The sequence below is a fragment of the Taeniopygia guttata genome, chromosome 6, assembly GCF_048771995.1.
Source record: "Taeniopygia guttata chromosome 6, bTaeGut7.mat, whole genome shotgun sequence".
In the NCBI taxonomy this organism is placed as follows: domain Eukaryota; kingdom Metazoa; phylum Chordata; class Aves; order Passeriformes; family Estrildidae; genus Taeniopygia; species Taeniopygia guttata.
In genome coordinates, this window is record NC_133031.1 from 24,781,729 (window position 1) to 24,798,055 (window position 16,327).

The 16,327-nt window shown below is 50.8% G+C and overlaps 1 protein-coding gene across 1 annotated transcript; it reads left to right on the top strand.

Moving 5' to 3' along the window:
* The first annotated feature begins 3,273 nt into the window (after positions 1–3,273).
* Positions 3,274–9,614, top strand: INA (internexin neuronal intermediate filament protein alpha). Its single transcript, XM_030276340.4, has 3 exons — positions 3,274–4,614; positions 7,978–8,102; positions 8,668–9,614. Exons 1-3 carry the CDS (start codon positions 3,289–3,291, stop codon positions 8,939–8,941), a joined length of 1,725 nt encoding a protein of 574 aa, XP_030132200.4. The 5' UTR covers positions 3,274–3,288; the 3' UTR covers positions 8,942–9,614.
* The last annotated feature ends 6,713 nt before the right edge of the window (positions 9,615–16,327 follow it).

Consider the following 16,327-nt stretch of genomic DNA (forward strand, 5'->3'; position numbering starts at 1 on the left):
GTCAGCCTTGCTCCATCATCCCCTTCCCAGAGGAAACACCCAACAGCACCAGAACTATTAGTTTTGGCTGTAACAAAGTCCATTTTTGGTACCAAGCCTCTGGCAGGGAGACATTGCTCACCAGGGAAGCTCAGCCTGTGCTTCCCAATACCCTGGGACATCTCACAGCACCTGCACCAGGCCCCCAAGGAAGAGTTTTTGCTTGGACATGCAGCCACCTGTATTTGTCATTTCCATGCATCATCATGGCAGGGCCCCTCCTGAAATGTCTTCCTGTGTGTCCTTCCAATGCATAACGCCAAAAGAGTCACTGAAGCCAACAAGGATGACTAAAAATGTGAAATGGCTTTTCTGCGAAGGAAAATGAAATCACCTCTTTTAGCCTAGGAAAGAAGTGAAGTGGGGTAAGGCAGAGGTCTGCAAAATTCTGCACAAGGAGGTGAGTAGGGAGAAACCATATCCCAGCTCTTCCACTGTGTCCCAGGGACATGGGGTGAAATTAGCTGGCAGCCACTCGGAAACATGAAAAAATATGTTTTTTCATAGAGTGCATTATCAAACTGTGGATTACAGAGCACAATGGCATGCGGGACATGAACTTGCACTGATTAGATAAAGGCCAGTAAACAGAGATGTGACTGCTGTCTGTGGAGCCCCAGAGCTGCAGACAGACAGAACCAGAGAAGTTATACCAAAGAAGCATGAATCTCCCACTGTGAGAAACACACGCCTGAGTTAGAGGGATCCAGTACAGCCATTTTCCTATTTTTGTTAGTGTGGTTGTGTGTGTGCAATAAAGCAAATTCATCTGTCCTCCTTATGTGTGTGTTAACCACTTACATGTTTTCCCCCTGACTGTGCTGCCCTCACCCAGGGAGCTCTCCCTCCTGCAGGGGGCCAGACCCGCCTGTGCCACAGGAGATGTGGCAGCCGCCTCCTGGAAGACACCGGGGTCTGCCTTTTTCCCACCGCTGGAAGCATTTCCATCTCACGAAGCTGCTGTGGTGAGGCTGGCTGGTGAAACAGCCCCCCAGAGCTTCAGTTTCATGGGCTGTGCTGGCCGGGAGGTGTGTGTCCCATTGCCGTGTGTGCACAGCTCAGTGCGGCTTTTCCCTGTGACTCAGGAGCCCGGGCAGATTGCAGCTCGGGAGATAAGTGGTTAATGAGCCTTGTCAGCAGGCAGATGCTGTGTGGAGAGTATTACAGAGCTTTAAGGAGTCCTCCTGCTGTCTCACGTATCAGACTTGATTTTTCAAGTAACTAGGAGGTACTTTAATCCCTAATACAACCCATCGTTGTTTCATTGGTGTACAATTCTTAGCTATGGGCCTGCTTCTCTTTGGTTTTCTGCTTGTTTTCTAGCCTTATAAACCCCCTGATGCCATGTGCCTGTGTTGCAACAGTTACTCAAATGTCAAGGTTTCCTGATGCTGAACACATCACAGGCACTGCTGAGCTTTCAGTTTGTGCCCACTTGTCCAGCTTGTCATCCCATTTCAGGTCTGACATGCCAGTGTTCAGCTTTTCTCCAGCCTCGGAGTCACAGCCTTGCTCTGCAGGAGAGCAGAGCCCGCTGTAATTTAGTGACTCTGATCCCTTGTGCTCATTCAGCCACACGGTTCCAGCAGTCACACCAGCAACTGGCACAGGTCTCAACTGTTTCATGCAGCCCCCACTGAGTGTGTAAATGACATTGGAACACCTCGACCCCTTTCCCAGAGGCAAAGGGATTTTATCCCAGGGTCTTTCCCCATGGAAATCAGTACTTCTACTACCTTGTGGTTCATGTGCTGGAGGAGACTGTGACACTCCTAACTCAGCTGTAAGGGTACATATTTATGGCAGTGCTGAAACAGCATGAGTGAGGAAGCCAGGGTAAGCTGCACTCCACTTTTCCAAAACAAAGAGAACCACAGAAGCCTCTATCATTAGTAGTAAGCATCAGAGCAAAGCCTTCAAAGCAATGCCACACACATAACCAAGCAGAGCTGGAAACTTCTTAGTTCTGTGATCAGTCACTTGCAGTAGTAAACCCCTGACTTAGGATATTGTAATGCAAAGTAGGAGACACTGAGGAAATGGTAAAACACACTTGTATGTGAGGAGTATGTGAAATACCTGGGGAAAAAAACAGACCAAGAAGAGGATTTCTGTCCTGGCAGTGTGAGCCAGGCAGCCCAGGCCAAGGCGAGGATAGCCAGCAGCCTCACCTGTGCCAAGGCTCTCTGCCTGGGATGCTCTGCCATCAAAACGTGAGCTGCTTGGATGATGCAAGTGTGCAGCTCACACTGCAGCTGCACATTGAGCTATCTGCACTGAAGGTATTGCTCAACCACAGCAACAGCTCTTTTGGAAGTCACAGCTCTCTCCAATGACATCCCTGGCTTGTTTGTCCTCCCTGCTTATTTGCTGGAACTCCCTCATGCTGTCCTCTGGTCACCTCTGAGGACAAACAGGGATAAGTGGAAAGGAGGAACGGGGCATAGTGCAGATCTCTGTGCCACAGAGATGTACAGCAGGGGACAGGATCCAAATATTTGCTCATTTCATCCATGTTTCTCACACTTACATCAAAATTAAGTTGTTTTTCCATCTCACAGCTGTATTTTGTGCTGCTGGTCCCAGAAATCAATAATTTTTCATTGGTGTCTTGGTTGCACTGGGGTGCAGGTGGGGTGTGCATGTACCCCCCTTTCTGTCAGTGATACAGCTTTGGTTACTCGCAGCACACCCTAGCCAATTGGAGGGCCCAGCCTACTTGCATGGACAGTACAGAAAGTGAAGTGTTTCAGTTCCTGGCAAACAACCTGAAGGCAAAATCCTCCCTGTGTGTCACCTGTGTTACATCTGGACTGACCATTATGAGCCTCTGTCGTGGTCACACCCTCCTCCAGGCATACTCCCAGCTCTGCACCCCAACAGTCCCTATCCCAAGGAGATCCCACACAGACAGAGGCACCCTGGTCCTTATCAGAGAAGAGGGGCTGGAACCAACCCCCCAGGACCCCTTCAGCCTGGACACAGATGAACAGCACAGCTTCCCTTGGAGGGGACAGCTGGGGATACCCCAGCAAGAGTGATTTGAGTGTATGTGTGTGTGTGTCTGTGTGTCTTTTGTCTCTCTGGGTGCCTGCCTGACTCTCTCCACCCGCCCATTTCTGCCTTCTTCCTTCTGTCTCTCTACCTTTCTGCCTCTTCTTGCCAATAACATCTGCGTGTCTCTCTGAACAGCTGCTTTGCTCCTTTGTCTCTCTGGCTCCGAGCAAGTGGACATGTGCCTTACTGTGAATGCACCTGACCCTTTTTGCACGCCTGTGCATCCGTCTGTCTCTTTGTGCGTGTGGAACCTCGTCCATATGCCTGTGTATGTTTGCACGCTCCTTCTGCATCCGTGTGACCGTCTATTCCCCACACACATCTCCCCCCACATCCATCCATCCGTCCGTCGGTCCCGCTCCGTGCCCCGCCCGCTGCCACAGCCCTTCAGCACTGCGGCTCACGGACAGCTCCTGTCGCCTCCTGCCGCGGCGGCACCGCGCACCGCACCGCACCGCACCGCACCGCACCGCACCGCACCGCGCCCCCTCCGCGCCGGAGCGCTCCGCCCCGCGCCCCCTCCGCGCCGCGCTCCGCCCCGCCGTACATAAGCGCCGGCACCGCCGCCGGTCCCCCTCCGCCGCCATGAGCTACAGCGCGGAGCCGGCGGCGCTGGCCGCCTCCTATCGCCACCTCTTCGCGGAGGCCCCGCGGCGCCCGGAGATGCTGGCGGGCCGGTGGGCGCGCCCGGGCGCGGAGCTGGAGGCGGTGCGGGAGCGCGGCGCGGAGCCGCGGCGGGCGCGGGGCAGCGAGAAGGAGCAGCTGCAGGGCCTCAACGAGCGCTTCTCCGGGTACATTGAGCGGGTGCGGGCGCTGGAGGAGCGGAACCGGGCGCTGGCGGCGGAGCTGACGGCGCTGCGGCAGCGCTCGGACGAGCCGCGCCGGCTGGGGCAGCTGCTGGGCGGGGAGCTGCGCGCCCTGCGCGCCCGGCTGGAGGAGGCGCACGGGGAGCGGGCGCAGGCGGCGCTGGAGCGGGCGCGCCTGGCCGAGGAGACGCAGCGGCTGCGGGCGCGCTGCGAGGAGGAGGCGCGGAGCCGCGCCGAGGCGGAGCGGGCGCTGCGCTCCCGGCAGCAGGCGGCCGAGGCGGCCTCCCGCGCCAGCGCCGACCTGGAGCGGCGGGCGGCGGCGCTGCAGGAGGAGCTGGCGGCGATGCGCAGCGCCCACGCCGAGCATCTCGCCGAGCTGGGCGCCGCGCTCCCGGCCGCGGCCCCGCCGCCGGCCCCGCGGCCCGACCTGGCCGCGGCGCTGCGGGAGCTGCGCGCTCAGTACGAGGCGCTGGCGGCCCGCAACCTGCAGGCGGCCGAGGACTGGTACCGCGCCCGCTGCGCCCGCCTGCACGAGCGGGCGGCCCGCAGCCAGGAGGCCGTGCGCGCCAGCCGCCGAGAGGCCGGCGAGTGCCGCCGCCAGCTCCAGGCGCGCCTGGTGGAGATGGAGAGCCTGCGCGGCGCTCACCAGTCCCTGGAGAGGCAGCTGCAGGAGCTGGAGGAGCGGCACAACGCCGAGGCCGCCGGCCTGCAGGTGAGCCGGGCGGCGCCGGGAATCGTCACTGTGCCCTCCGCTGGCACCGGGAGGCACCGAGCATCCTCCTCCCGCGCCATCCGCACCAGTCGGCACCTCCATCCCAGCAGCCGCCCTCTGTAATGTGTAGCGCCGGGGATCTCATCCCACGCGAACACCCGGCGCTGTGTGCGGTACCTGCGTCCCCATACTTTCCCTTCCCTGCTCCCGTGCAGCGCTGAGCGTCGCCGCGGCCTGCGAAGTGCTGCAGCGCGGCTCCATCCCCTGCAGCAGCCCCTCCCGCGGTTCTGTGCAGCACTGGACACCCCGGCCCCATGCGGTGCCCCTGGCCCACATCGCCCAGCACCATTGCCTGCGCTGTCCTGAGCAGTGCCGCGCTACACAAAACACCCCTAGCACGGAACGGCACCCACCCCTCTGCCTTGTGCAGAACCCACCCATGCAGGCAGTGCCCCTGCAGAGCTGCATAGCGCCAGGCATCCCTGCAGCCTTCCCGCCACCCAGCATTGTGCCTCTCTGCTGTGCACACAGATCCTGCTCCACCACGGCCTTGCCTGTTGCCTTCACCCTTTATCCAGAGGCAAAACCCCATAGAGCAGATTTCGGGGAAGCAGGTCAGCACATCCCTTCCAACGCTCCCTTCCCACAGGGGACATCCTGCACACGGTAGCGCTGTTTGGGGCATTGATCCGTCCCTGCCCTGTCCATTAAGGATCAGGTCCAAAATTGCCTACACATCGTTGTGGGTAATTCCTCGAAGCTGTCTGCCCAGGCTTGGCCCTTTGCCCTGTGGCCTAGCTCTTGGCACCTGCACTGCAGAAATTGGAGCTCTGCAAAGGTTAAGTCTGGATCTGGACAGATCCCAGCATTTTTTATGTTTGTGGAAAGACTCATGTAAGATAGACACTGTCTGCTCCATATCTCTTATTCCATTACTGCAGTATTGCCGCATTCTCTTGCTACAGGGAAATGTTCATGATTTATAATAAAATGAATCATGAGGTTATTCTATTATATGGCTGTTAAATGATCTGTGGTTTCTAAATCAAGCCATTTCCTTCTAAATACTGAAACAACTGCCTTTAATCATACCTGGAGGGCCCAAGTAATGCCTTGTCATTTCCAAGGCCAAATTTTGCCAGATGCTCTAAAATTCATGCCTTAGTTCCAAGCTGCTTGCAAGCTTCCTGAATAGTTGAGCTGGTCTTCAACAATTTTTGTGGAAATAGGCAATATAAAATATTATCTATAGTGAAAATATTTTACACAATAATCTTCTTAAATACTCTTGATGTCATGTGAAAGAGGGGTCCTGGGAGCAACCTATCAATTGAGGAAAAAGAAAATTAAGCAACTGGATTAAACAGCACCAAAATTGAAATTGCTTTAGTGACAGCATGGCCGTGCTTTTCTATATGACCCTCAGGATCTACTTTATGTGTAGCAATACTTAAAAGTCCATTGAGCAATGTGTGTGCGTATCAGCTAAGTTACTTCCTTGGCTGCAAACAGTGAAAAAGGTTGGAAGTGTGTCTTAAAAGAATATTCCTATTGTCTGAGCTTTAAAAATGATCCTGCTAAAGCAGGGGCATGTCTTTATAATTGTGGGCTGCCCAGTCAAATCACCAACATGCAAGAGCTTTTTGTTAGGGAACAGGTTTGCAGTGGTGTGAGGAGGGGATTTTTATTCTACCAGCTGGTAGAGCTGGGCTGTGGAAGAGAGGTGGACAAAACAAGGACAACCAGTTTTGAAAGAGCTTTTTGTTCGTGTGGACTACAGGCAGAGGGAAGAGAGCTGGAGGCACAAAGAGTCACAGCAGCAAGAGTGGAGATGTCCCAGGGTGGGGATCATCTCAAGTCATTTCTTCATGTCCTGGCTTGGTACAGCAGCAATCTGTCTGCATCAGAGCAGAGGCTTTAACCTCTACAGCAGCAGCAGCCACATCCTGTGGCTTCTCAGTCGATGCCCCAGTGATCTCCTCAGAGGCACAGCTTCTTGCAGATCTTTTGCTGTGGAAAATGGTCAGGGCAGCACAGGTCAAAGTAGAGACCACAAGGATGGCTCCTAACTATCACACAAGGCTGGTTGTGCCCAGCTAATCTGACTGTGACATGCTCTGTGCTGCATTCAGGATGAGCTGCTGCTCTGAGAGGCTCTGCTCAAACAGGGCTCACTGCATCAGGGTCAGCACAGCTCCCTGGGATTGTCTCTGCACTGTCCACAAGGAAGGTTAGGCAGGAGAGGAAGCTGGGGACATGATAGGAATGGGAAGGGGACAAGATGGGGTTGATGTGGCAGGACAAAGATCGTTTGCTGGAATGGAGGATCTGGAAGCAATTGCAAAGTCCTGACTCTGGGAGGGGATGCAGGAGAGCGGAGGTTGGCAGTGGCCATTGCAGGGCTCAGTAGGCAGGGCTACATCATGGCTTAAGTGCAAACTGCTGACTCATTCCTGTTCCAAATCACGCTCCTCTGGTGGCACAGTGGGGCAGCTGGCAGCAAGAAACCCGGTTGGGAAGAGCCTTATGGGAGCAGGTTTCACTGCTTTCAAGCTGCAACTTAGATACCTAGATGCATGTGGGAAAAATACAGACTGCTTTTTTCTGAGAAAAAAAATAGAAGAAAAGATTAGTCTCCTTTGTTAGCAGGAATTCTGGCCTTGGAGTCCTCCACATCACAGATAGAACTGGTTATAAGGGACAAAAGGCAGGACAAAGCTGACAGGAAGGATGCTAGAAGGACACTGTTGTCCAGCTGAGCACCCTGGCTCTTGCCAGGGCAGGTCCCTGTCTCTGTAACCTCCCCAAATCCCCCACTTTGGGGAAGGTGACAAGTTTTCCCACCTGGAGGGGACCCCTGGCAGCAGCACCTCTCCTTCCACCTCCTGGAAGCATGTCCCAACCCTTCTTAATCCCTGCACATGCATATTGCAGCCCTTCTCTGCTGCTGCAGTGGGGGGTGCTTTCACTTGTCTTGTTGAGCCACTGCCTCTACTTTGAAGATGTTTAAGCCCAAAACTTCCCTCTGTAGCAGCTTGCCTTGTCCCCCACAGGACTGGGGGACCCACCACCATGCACTATTTGCCCATCTCACAGACCCTGCTGCAGATGGGAAACTACATGAATCCATCAATGGCCAAAGCCTCTCCCATTGCCCATTCTCACAAGCCAGGCCTGGTGCTCTGCCTGCCTCTTCATCCCTGCTAGCATGAAATTTCATGGTCCCAAGCCCCTGGTGGGATGTGCCATCATGGATCAATTGCCCCTTGCAACTTCCCTGTCTCTACAATGGGTAAAGCAGAGAGGGACTGTGGGAGAAGTCCCTGCTCCAAAATACAGGGCTGAGCACCCTTGCCTTTGCAGGACACCATTGGACAGCTGGAGGATGACCTGCGAAACACCAAAAATGAGATGGCTCGGCACTTGAGGGAGTACCAAGACCTGCTCAATGTCAAGATGGCCCTTGATATCGAGATAGCTGCCTACAGGTAAGGCTGCTCTATTCCTGCTCTACCTGGAACACTTCCAAGCCCAATCCCCTGACCTCACTAGGCTGGGGTATTTTCAAGGGCCCAGAAAATACTTGGGTACACACTCCAGGAGCACCTCAAGCATGTTGTTCATCTCCCCCACCTGGATCTGCCATACTCCTGCCTGGTGAGCAGCCATGGCTCCGTGTCCTGCCTCCATCTAGCAGCTGTGAACCACTTCCCTCGGCCATCCCAGAAGCAGTATTTTTTAATGGGACACTTGGGGTTGGAAACTTGTCTCTCTTGCAAAGTTAAAAGTGGGTGCAAAAGACTGTGCTTCGGGTATTTATTTTCCTGGTGTCTCTGGAGAGGAAAGAAAAGAGAAAGTTGCTCTCCTGTACCCTTGCTCTCCTGTGCAAGTCTTCCAGAAATGGTTGACCAAAATATGATTTTTAATCAGTTTCATGGTGCAGTGTGAACTGTGGTGATGGCTTGGACTTGCCTGCAGGGCACAACATGCTCTCAAGTTTTGCAGCTATTTCACATCCCCATACTAACCTCTTCCCTTGTCATGTACTTGCAGGAAGCTGCTGGAGGGAGAGGAGACCCTCTTCAACATGGGAAGTGGCGGCCTTCCATCTCTCAATTCCCTCCCCAGCCCCACTTACTCCTTCCAGCCAAGGAGCTTTAGTTCCTCTACTCTGTCCTTCAAGGAGGAGGAGCAAGGAGAGGTTATTAAAGTGACCTCTAAAATATCATCCAGCAGGGCTGAGGTGATTGAGGGGACCATAACCTCTGTCAAGAAAAGAGGGAGGTTAAACCTGCCTGGAGGAATCCTTGCCAATGCAAAGATGTAACCATCAGGACCCAATGTTCATAAGCATTTGAGGGGGAACAGTCTCCACTCGGCCTTGATATTGCTCCTCTGGGCACAAAGCTGCACTGGGCTCGCAGGAAGCCTCCCTTAAAAACACAAAACCCCCCCGGGGACACACACCCAGGGATGGCTTCCTTGCAGGTCCTGCCACACAGAGGCCGAGTTTGGCACATTGCTCCCTTTTAAATGGGGTGGGGGCACGCAGGACAGGTAGCTAGAGATGCATGTTGGTCGTTGTGGTGGTGGCACATGGACTCGTAACACGCTCCCTCTCTCCTCCTGCGGCGGGCCAGGGGCAGCCAGCTGGGAATGCTGCTGAGCCAGCTCTCCAGGGAGGAGAGGGAAACAACTCAACATGTTTACTGTAACTAGTTTCATCAGTTATCCAAATCCATGTACAGCTAAACTCCTCCCCACTCCTCAAACTGTAGCCATCCACTTTTAATCTTAGAAGCACAGAAATAGCCATACTGAACTGTAACTGCACCTGACATCTGATCTCAGCCACGTATGTTTTGAACTATAAGGAATGTTACTTTTTCTTTGTACTGACAAATCTTGTTTCCTGAGAGCACTTGTCAAGCCAGGCACATGGGGTTTATAAGCAGCAGGCACAGGGCAGGGAACTGCTACATTGGAGGTGAAGGCACCACCATGCTGCGGGGTGCAGCACCTCATGTGCTATCACTCACACAAATATGAGGGTCCGAGGGCCCCTTGTTAGGCTGCACAGTCTTCCCATGAAAACCCTGTGCCCAGATTAGCCAGCACTGGGAAGCTGCAGGACTCCTGAACACCAGCCCGCAAAGCATCCTTGTCTCCGCTCTAACTGTTCCAATGTGTGCCAAATCTGATATAGGATTTAACAACCATAGGTTTCCTTCAATGCCTTAAATTGCCAGCGATCGCTTTTGCAAGAGCCGGAGACTCCGCGTGTTGTGTGTCAGTGCCCGGCAGGGTTATCAGCACCAGACCTCGCTGCCCTTGCGGTGCTGCCAGAGTAGTTCCTGGAACCAGCAAATTGTTTGCTCGCACTCTTTCCTCTTCTATTGTAAGGCACAAGTTAATAATTAAAAAAAGAAATAGTTGTGTGGATCAAACTGAGCTGTTTTGTTGTCTTTGCTGCTGCGTCATTTGGGAACGCACGTTGGTGTCTGGCCCTCAGCAGGTCCAGTGCCCAGCAGAGCCTCTGGGCCCCTGCAAAGAACTTGGTGCTGGGGTGCAGCTGCCAACCCCTCCTGTTGGGCTTGCACGGCAAGGCTGGACCCACTGGTGGCAGTGGGGCACGTCTGGGGCTCACCCCAGGTGCCTGTCATGGTGGCCCTGCTTTGTAGAAGAGTTCGTGGCCAGCTGGCAGAGGGATCAAGGTCTGCCACAGCCGAGTGCACCCTCATTTAGTCAGAAAGGACTCTGAGGCTGTGATTTGCATCACATCCCTGACAATTCAGTCCCAAGGTACCTGCCATTTCCTCTCCATGCTGCCTGTGTGCTCGGGGGTTAGAAACAGCCTCATGCCTTGTCTGCACAACTGAAGATAAAGTGAATTACACAAGAGCCGATGAAGAGCAGAGGGTGCACCCACCTCCCAAGTAAACCCAGTTACAAGTGCTGTGACCAGCAGTGGTTTATATTTGGAAGATGCATGCATTCTGCTTGAGATGTGCCTGTAGAGGGAAAAAGCACAGGCAGCTTCCTGCTGGGTGGCCCTGTGAGAGCACACTGTCCTGTTGCCTTTCCATTCCTGCTTTGTTTCACCATGTTGTGGCAACCTGCCCCAGAGCCCCAGGGACACAGTGTGACAGTCACAGGCTTCTCCACCAGAGCTGCAGGCCCAGAGCAGCATGGCTGCACCTTGACCCTGTCACACTGGTAACTTCGGGGACCATGGACAGGCTGCTCACTGTGGGGTGACAGCCCTGGGCAGGGCAGCCCTGCAGGTGGGTGAAGCAAGGGGCACTTTCCAGAGGCAGGGAAGGGGCCCCAGGGCATGGCTGGAGTAGTGTGGCTCACCAGCAGCCCCCAGCAAAACAGCACAGAGCAGCGTGAGGTGCCCAGGCAGAGCCTGAGGGAGCCAGCACCTGCAGAGTTAAATCCAAGGCACTGGCACATAAAACAAGATCAAGAAATGTCAAATATCTCCTGGCTGAGCTGTCAGTTAGGAAATGCAAACACACAGCATTTCTCCCAGTACACAGGGGGAATGGGGAATAAAAAGCAGATGTGACTGTGCAGCTAATGAAATATATTCTGAATCTCAAACACTCTCCAGTGCTGCTTTCTGTCCCTTGAGCACAAGCAGCCTGACCTGCCCTTTGTTCCCAGCACAATCCTCAGACAGAATTCCTGCTTGCTCAGCTAACTGGATGCTAATAATGAAGCTGGGAATTTTACTTTGGTGATATCAGTGTGAAGGGGCTGCAGTGGTGGAACAGGATGGAAGAGCTGTGAGAAGGACAAGAAACTGTTTTGGAAAATAGCTGCAGTGCAAGGGCCAGCCCAGAGATTTCCTGTATTTCTGGAGCTCTGCAGCAGTTTGGTGCTGTCTCATGGTGTTAAACTCCAGAGGTAACAGAGGGACAGCAGGCAGAGAGGCTCATATCTACACTCTCCTTTTCTTCATGAGACGAAAAATGATAACAAAGAGGGACAGGCCTGGCTGAATATGTTGCCAGTGCTGACCTCTGACTATCACCATCCAGGCCTCCTTTTCCATTGCTAACTCCTTCAGAGTGCCTCCTTTTACCTGCCTGCTTATATGCACCAGAAGACTCCTACAGTAAAATCATAAGCTGGAACAGGACAATAAATCCTCCTTTGTGGTCCCATCTGTCTTACTGGGTTAAACACCCAGGCTGCCAGAGGGAAGGAGTGAGTCACACTGCAGATGTTGAAAGATTGATACCTCTATAAAACCTTGACCTCTTGGATAAAAGGCAGCTGTGGACACAGACTGCACCCTCAGCTCAGGAAGCAGCAGAGCACAGCTATTTCTCCATGATACTTGCCTCGCCTTCATCTTTATGCTGGGCAGAACTCGAGCTTCCACACAATAAGACAATTCCCACCACTGGACTGGCTGTTTTTTTCCCTGGATGTAGATGCTGGCTCATGCAGTGGAGATGCAGAGCTCCTTGAAAACAGACAAAGTTGCTGCGCACGGAGTTTTGCTAATGACGCTTATCTAGATGCTGCAATTCATTAAAAAGTAAGCCAAAGATAAAGCAGCCAAAGAAAAAAAAATACCCACAAACCCCAATTTTCCTTTGGCAGGAATGGAAACATCTCCTTTTTCAGACTGAGGAAGAATGCTATCATTCAGCAAGAAGGAATCAATAAACAATTCAGAGCAGAGTCTCTTCCGGCACCTTTGGCTCAGTCCAGCCAACTTGCTCTTTGCCAGCTCTTGGCACAGACACCTCTTTAAGGAATAAAGAGCTTCTTCCTGCAGCGAGTGACCCACACAGAGCCCTAACACAGCAGCCAAACAGATGTTTCTGAATGATCAAATGTCCCCATCACTGGGATTTGACACTTGGAAGCAGAGTTTATGTCAAAATAGCATAAGCAATGCCAGCCCATTTGTGCAAGACTTCAGAGGCCTGTGGGAATAAGGATCCCTTTGGCAAATGCAGCACAACGTGCAAACAGGGCATGGCTTGGGGTGGGGTGGGAGAATTTTCATTGACCCTGGTCTGTTCCAGCACTTCCAGCTGAGCCAAAGGGCTGCAGAGCTGGGGGTTCAGGGGGAAAGCACTCCTACAGATTGTGCAGGGGTCTTCATCCAAAACCCAGCTCAACCAGAGATGAGCCTGCAACTCTGTGACAAGCAATTACATCCTTGTAAAAGCAGACATTGTGCTGGCCAGAACTGACATAAAGCATAACATGAAGAAAGAATAGTCCATGCTAAACATCTGCTTAGACAGCAGGGAAATACCCAGAAAACGTCAGAGTGCAATTCCAGAGTCCCAGGTACACATTCACTTGCTGATGGCAGCACAGCTCTCGAGGTGCTGTATCAGTTCTGAAACAACAGAGGCCCAAAGTCCATTCCTACCACAGCAGGGTCACTCTGTTCCTTTGCCTTTGAATAGAGAGGCAGCTGCTGCCGGCCTGCATGCCAGAGAGCACAAGGAGAAACAAGTCCTTGGCTCTCCAAAGTCCAGAGCAGCTTTGCAAATGCTCTGACAAACACGTAGTCATTCCCTGAGATGATGCACATGCAGACCCAAGTGTGGTCTGTAAGGAAAAGCTGTTTGGAGACACCATTTGGAAAAGCTGAGATCAGACTGAAAAACGTGGTTTGCATTGAGGCTCAGAACATCATTAAATTTAAGAAAATTTTCAATGGATTGCAAAAAACCAACCAACCAACCAAAAAAAAGCCCTGAGCCCCACATCTGACACCTCATTAACAAATTCCTAGTCTACCAATGAGACCTGAGAGATGTATGAATAAGAATGCCTGAAGCAAGCCAAAATGATTCAGCAAGCCAAAAATTAAGGCCAGATTCTTAAGGAAGCAAGGATTATAGGATTATACTATGACTCCATGTCCTCTTTACCCCCTACATTCTCCCCTGATCATTTCTTATGCTTATCAGCTTAACTTCAGCCACATTTGAGAGCACTGGAAGTCTCAAAGATCCCAAACCCCTCTCAGTTTCAGGCTCTCAGGTATGCAGGTGACACATCCTCATGGACTGAGAGAAGCTGAGCTTCCCCTGCTGGACACCAGAAAATCCATTCAGAGGACAGAGGTTATGGATGTCTCAACACCAAGGGCTCCAAAGTAGCTCTCACAGGAACACACAATTTTTCTCAATCTTTGCCAAGTCTCCACCACCCACTTTTCTACTGTTAAAGTTTCCTTCGGAAGAAAACAGACATTTTAAGCTTTCATTTACAAATAGACTATTTTACCATACAATTAGAAAATGCAAATTCTCTTTTCCACTTTGAGAAACATTTCTTTTGCAAACCACTGCTCTATTTGACACAAATACACTGTTTTACATTAAATCCAAACCCAGTAAAGATGGCGATACAGCTCCAGCAAGAATTCTGCAGTTGCAGGGCAGACAATCAATATTGCATTTCACCTCAGATGTGATCACCATTTCTCTCTCAAAAAGAATAAGAGTTAACCTGTCCAGTGATTAAACCTCTATCTATGCAACATTCTGAAACCTCAGTCATGTAAATATCCTTTGGCTCATTCAATTAGGTTCTCTTAAAGATGACGTGGTAAAATTCCATTTGTGCCCACCTTGCTTCTCTTTCTGCTGAACTAATTAGTGTTACAGAAGAACCACAAGGTAGAAAAAACAAATAAAAAGCAGAAGCAAAGAGAATGCACTATTTGCAACACTTCTCCATCTCAGCAGATATTTATGACAGCCTAAAAGGTACATTTTAAAGAACCTAAACACTCAGGCTGGCCCTTGGTACATTCTACCGAGTATATTAAAAGATTCATGGGGACAATGTGACAATCTCTTTAAAAGAAAGGCATGCAATACATAAAAACTCCTATATTTCTTAATAGTATTTCTCTCAAGTGCTGGAATGATTCCCTCCACTCATTTGTATTGACCACTAATTTCATACTAATGATATTCCACACTGAAAAATAGTAAAACCAGAAACGCCAGGGATGTAATTTTCCTAGTGACTATTAAAATTATATTAATATAAGTCATTGCATATAAATGATTAATGACTCCCTGAAAATAAATTCAACATGGACTAGTATTAGACAAGCTTGAATGGTTTTTCAGTAAAACTCTTTGGTTGTTTCACATCTACAAAAATAAACTTTAAGAGCTCCCCTGGCTCATGCATGCCACAGTCTGGTGGCAGTGCAGAGCCAGGCTGGGTGCACTGTCGTGCTCAGGACATAAATGACAACTATCCCTGGCCACTGCAGGTCCCTTCTGCTTAGAGGGCTCAGCTGCACATTTCACCAGCCTCTTGAACCTTATCTTCTTCTTACACTGAGCCTGTATTGAACACAAAGAAAACAAGCAGGATATAAGCAATGGGACTCTGCTCACAACTTGATCGTAGCTTGATTCTGCATTTATAAGAAATCTGGAAACTAAGGCTCATCATCTCCTCTTGCTGGGAATTAGCAGGTCTGTACAGAACTCAGAATTATGCTGCATTTATAAGCAGTATTTAATAAGGATCTGCGTTAGCCATGATGCTGTTAAGAAGACAATGAGAAAGGAAAACCAGAATTATCTCATCAAGTACAGAAACAACAGTGTATGTAAAATAATGAATTAATGAATGAGTCCAAGCACACCTTCCCTCACTTCCAGAGCACAAGGCTGGCTCATCTCCCACGAGGGCAGAGATTCCATCCCATAGACGGCCTGCTGTTACAGATGCTCTTCTATCATCAAGACCAAAAGGGGCTGGAGGCAAGCCAAGGTTAAAAAGAGACCAACAGAAATAAAACAGCAGCAGGAGAGCTGAAAGAAGATTGGCACATTTTAAAGCAAGCAGGCTGATTATGCAGGAAACCACAGAGCCTCAGCTCAGCCTTGGCAATAGCTAAAGGTCACTCTGCTGCACGGATGTGCCCCAGGGGAGCTGCAGCACTGGAGAGAAGGAACACATCAGTGCCTTCAGGTGAAAGAAAGCAGGATGTTCAGCCAGGAAAACTATGCTAAAAATACACCTTCTGAAGGCAGGTGAGGAAGAAATAGAGAGAAGTGGACAAAAGGGAAATAACAGGTCACTAAGCATTCATGTAAAAAATACCACAGGCTACAGACCTTCAATCCTCATTAAGCCACCAAAAGGGTGAAGAAAGGAGTGTTGGCCTTCAGCATTAGTGCCAGTGGCAGCAAAGCCCTCTTGGGGCCCTGCAAGTCAAATGCATCCTAGAATGACATTAATTTGAATTAACTATCAGCTTCTATACTGCTGTTAAACTCTGCACATGAGCCCTTCTGTAGATGTGAAGTTCAAGCCAGGGTTAAGGGTGAATTTGCAATGTAAAATGTGACTACACTGATAACGATTTCTTAACACAGAGCTATAAATTTGAAAACAAACCCCTGAGTGATAATGGAACAGGACAGGGCAATATTGAATATTTGAACCAGATGCCTTGATTCCAGTGGCAGAAAAAGATTCAGTTCACAGCGACTTGAGAACAACAGCCATAAACATGAGAGAAAATAACTGAGAGTTTGCTTTCACAAAAAAATGTTCTTGTTGATGAAAAAAGGGGTCCTTTAACTACACATGATTATTTCTCCCGTATTTCTGGGGAAGAATCATCTTGACTTCTTTACTGAGCTATTTTTCACCAAAATCCTCATTAAAAGGAGAGTCCCAGAGATTTCATGTT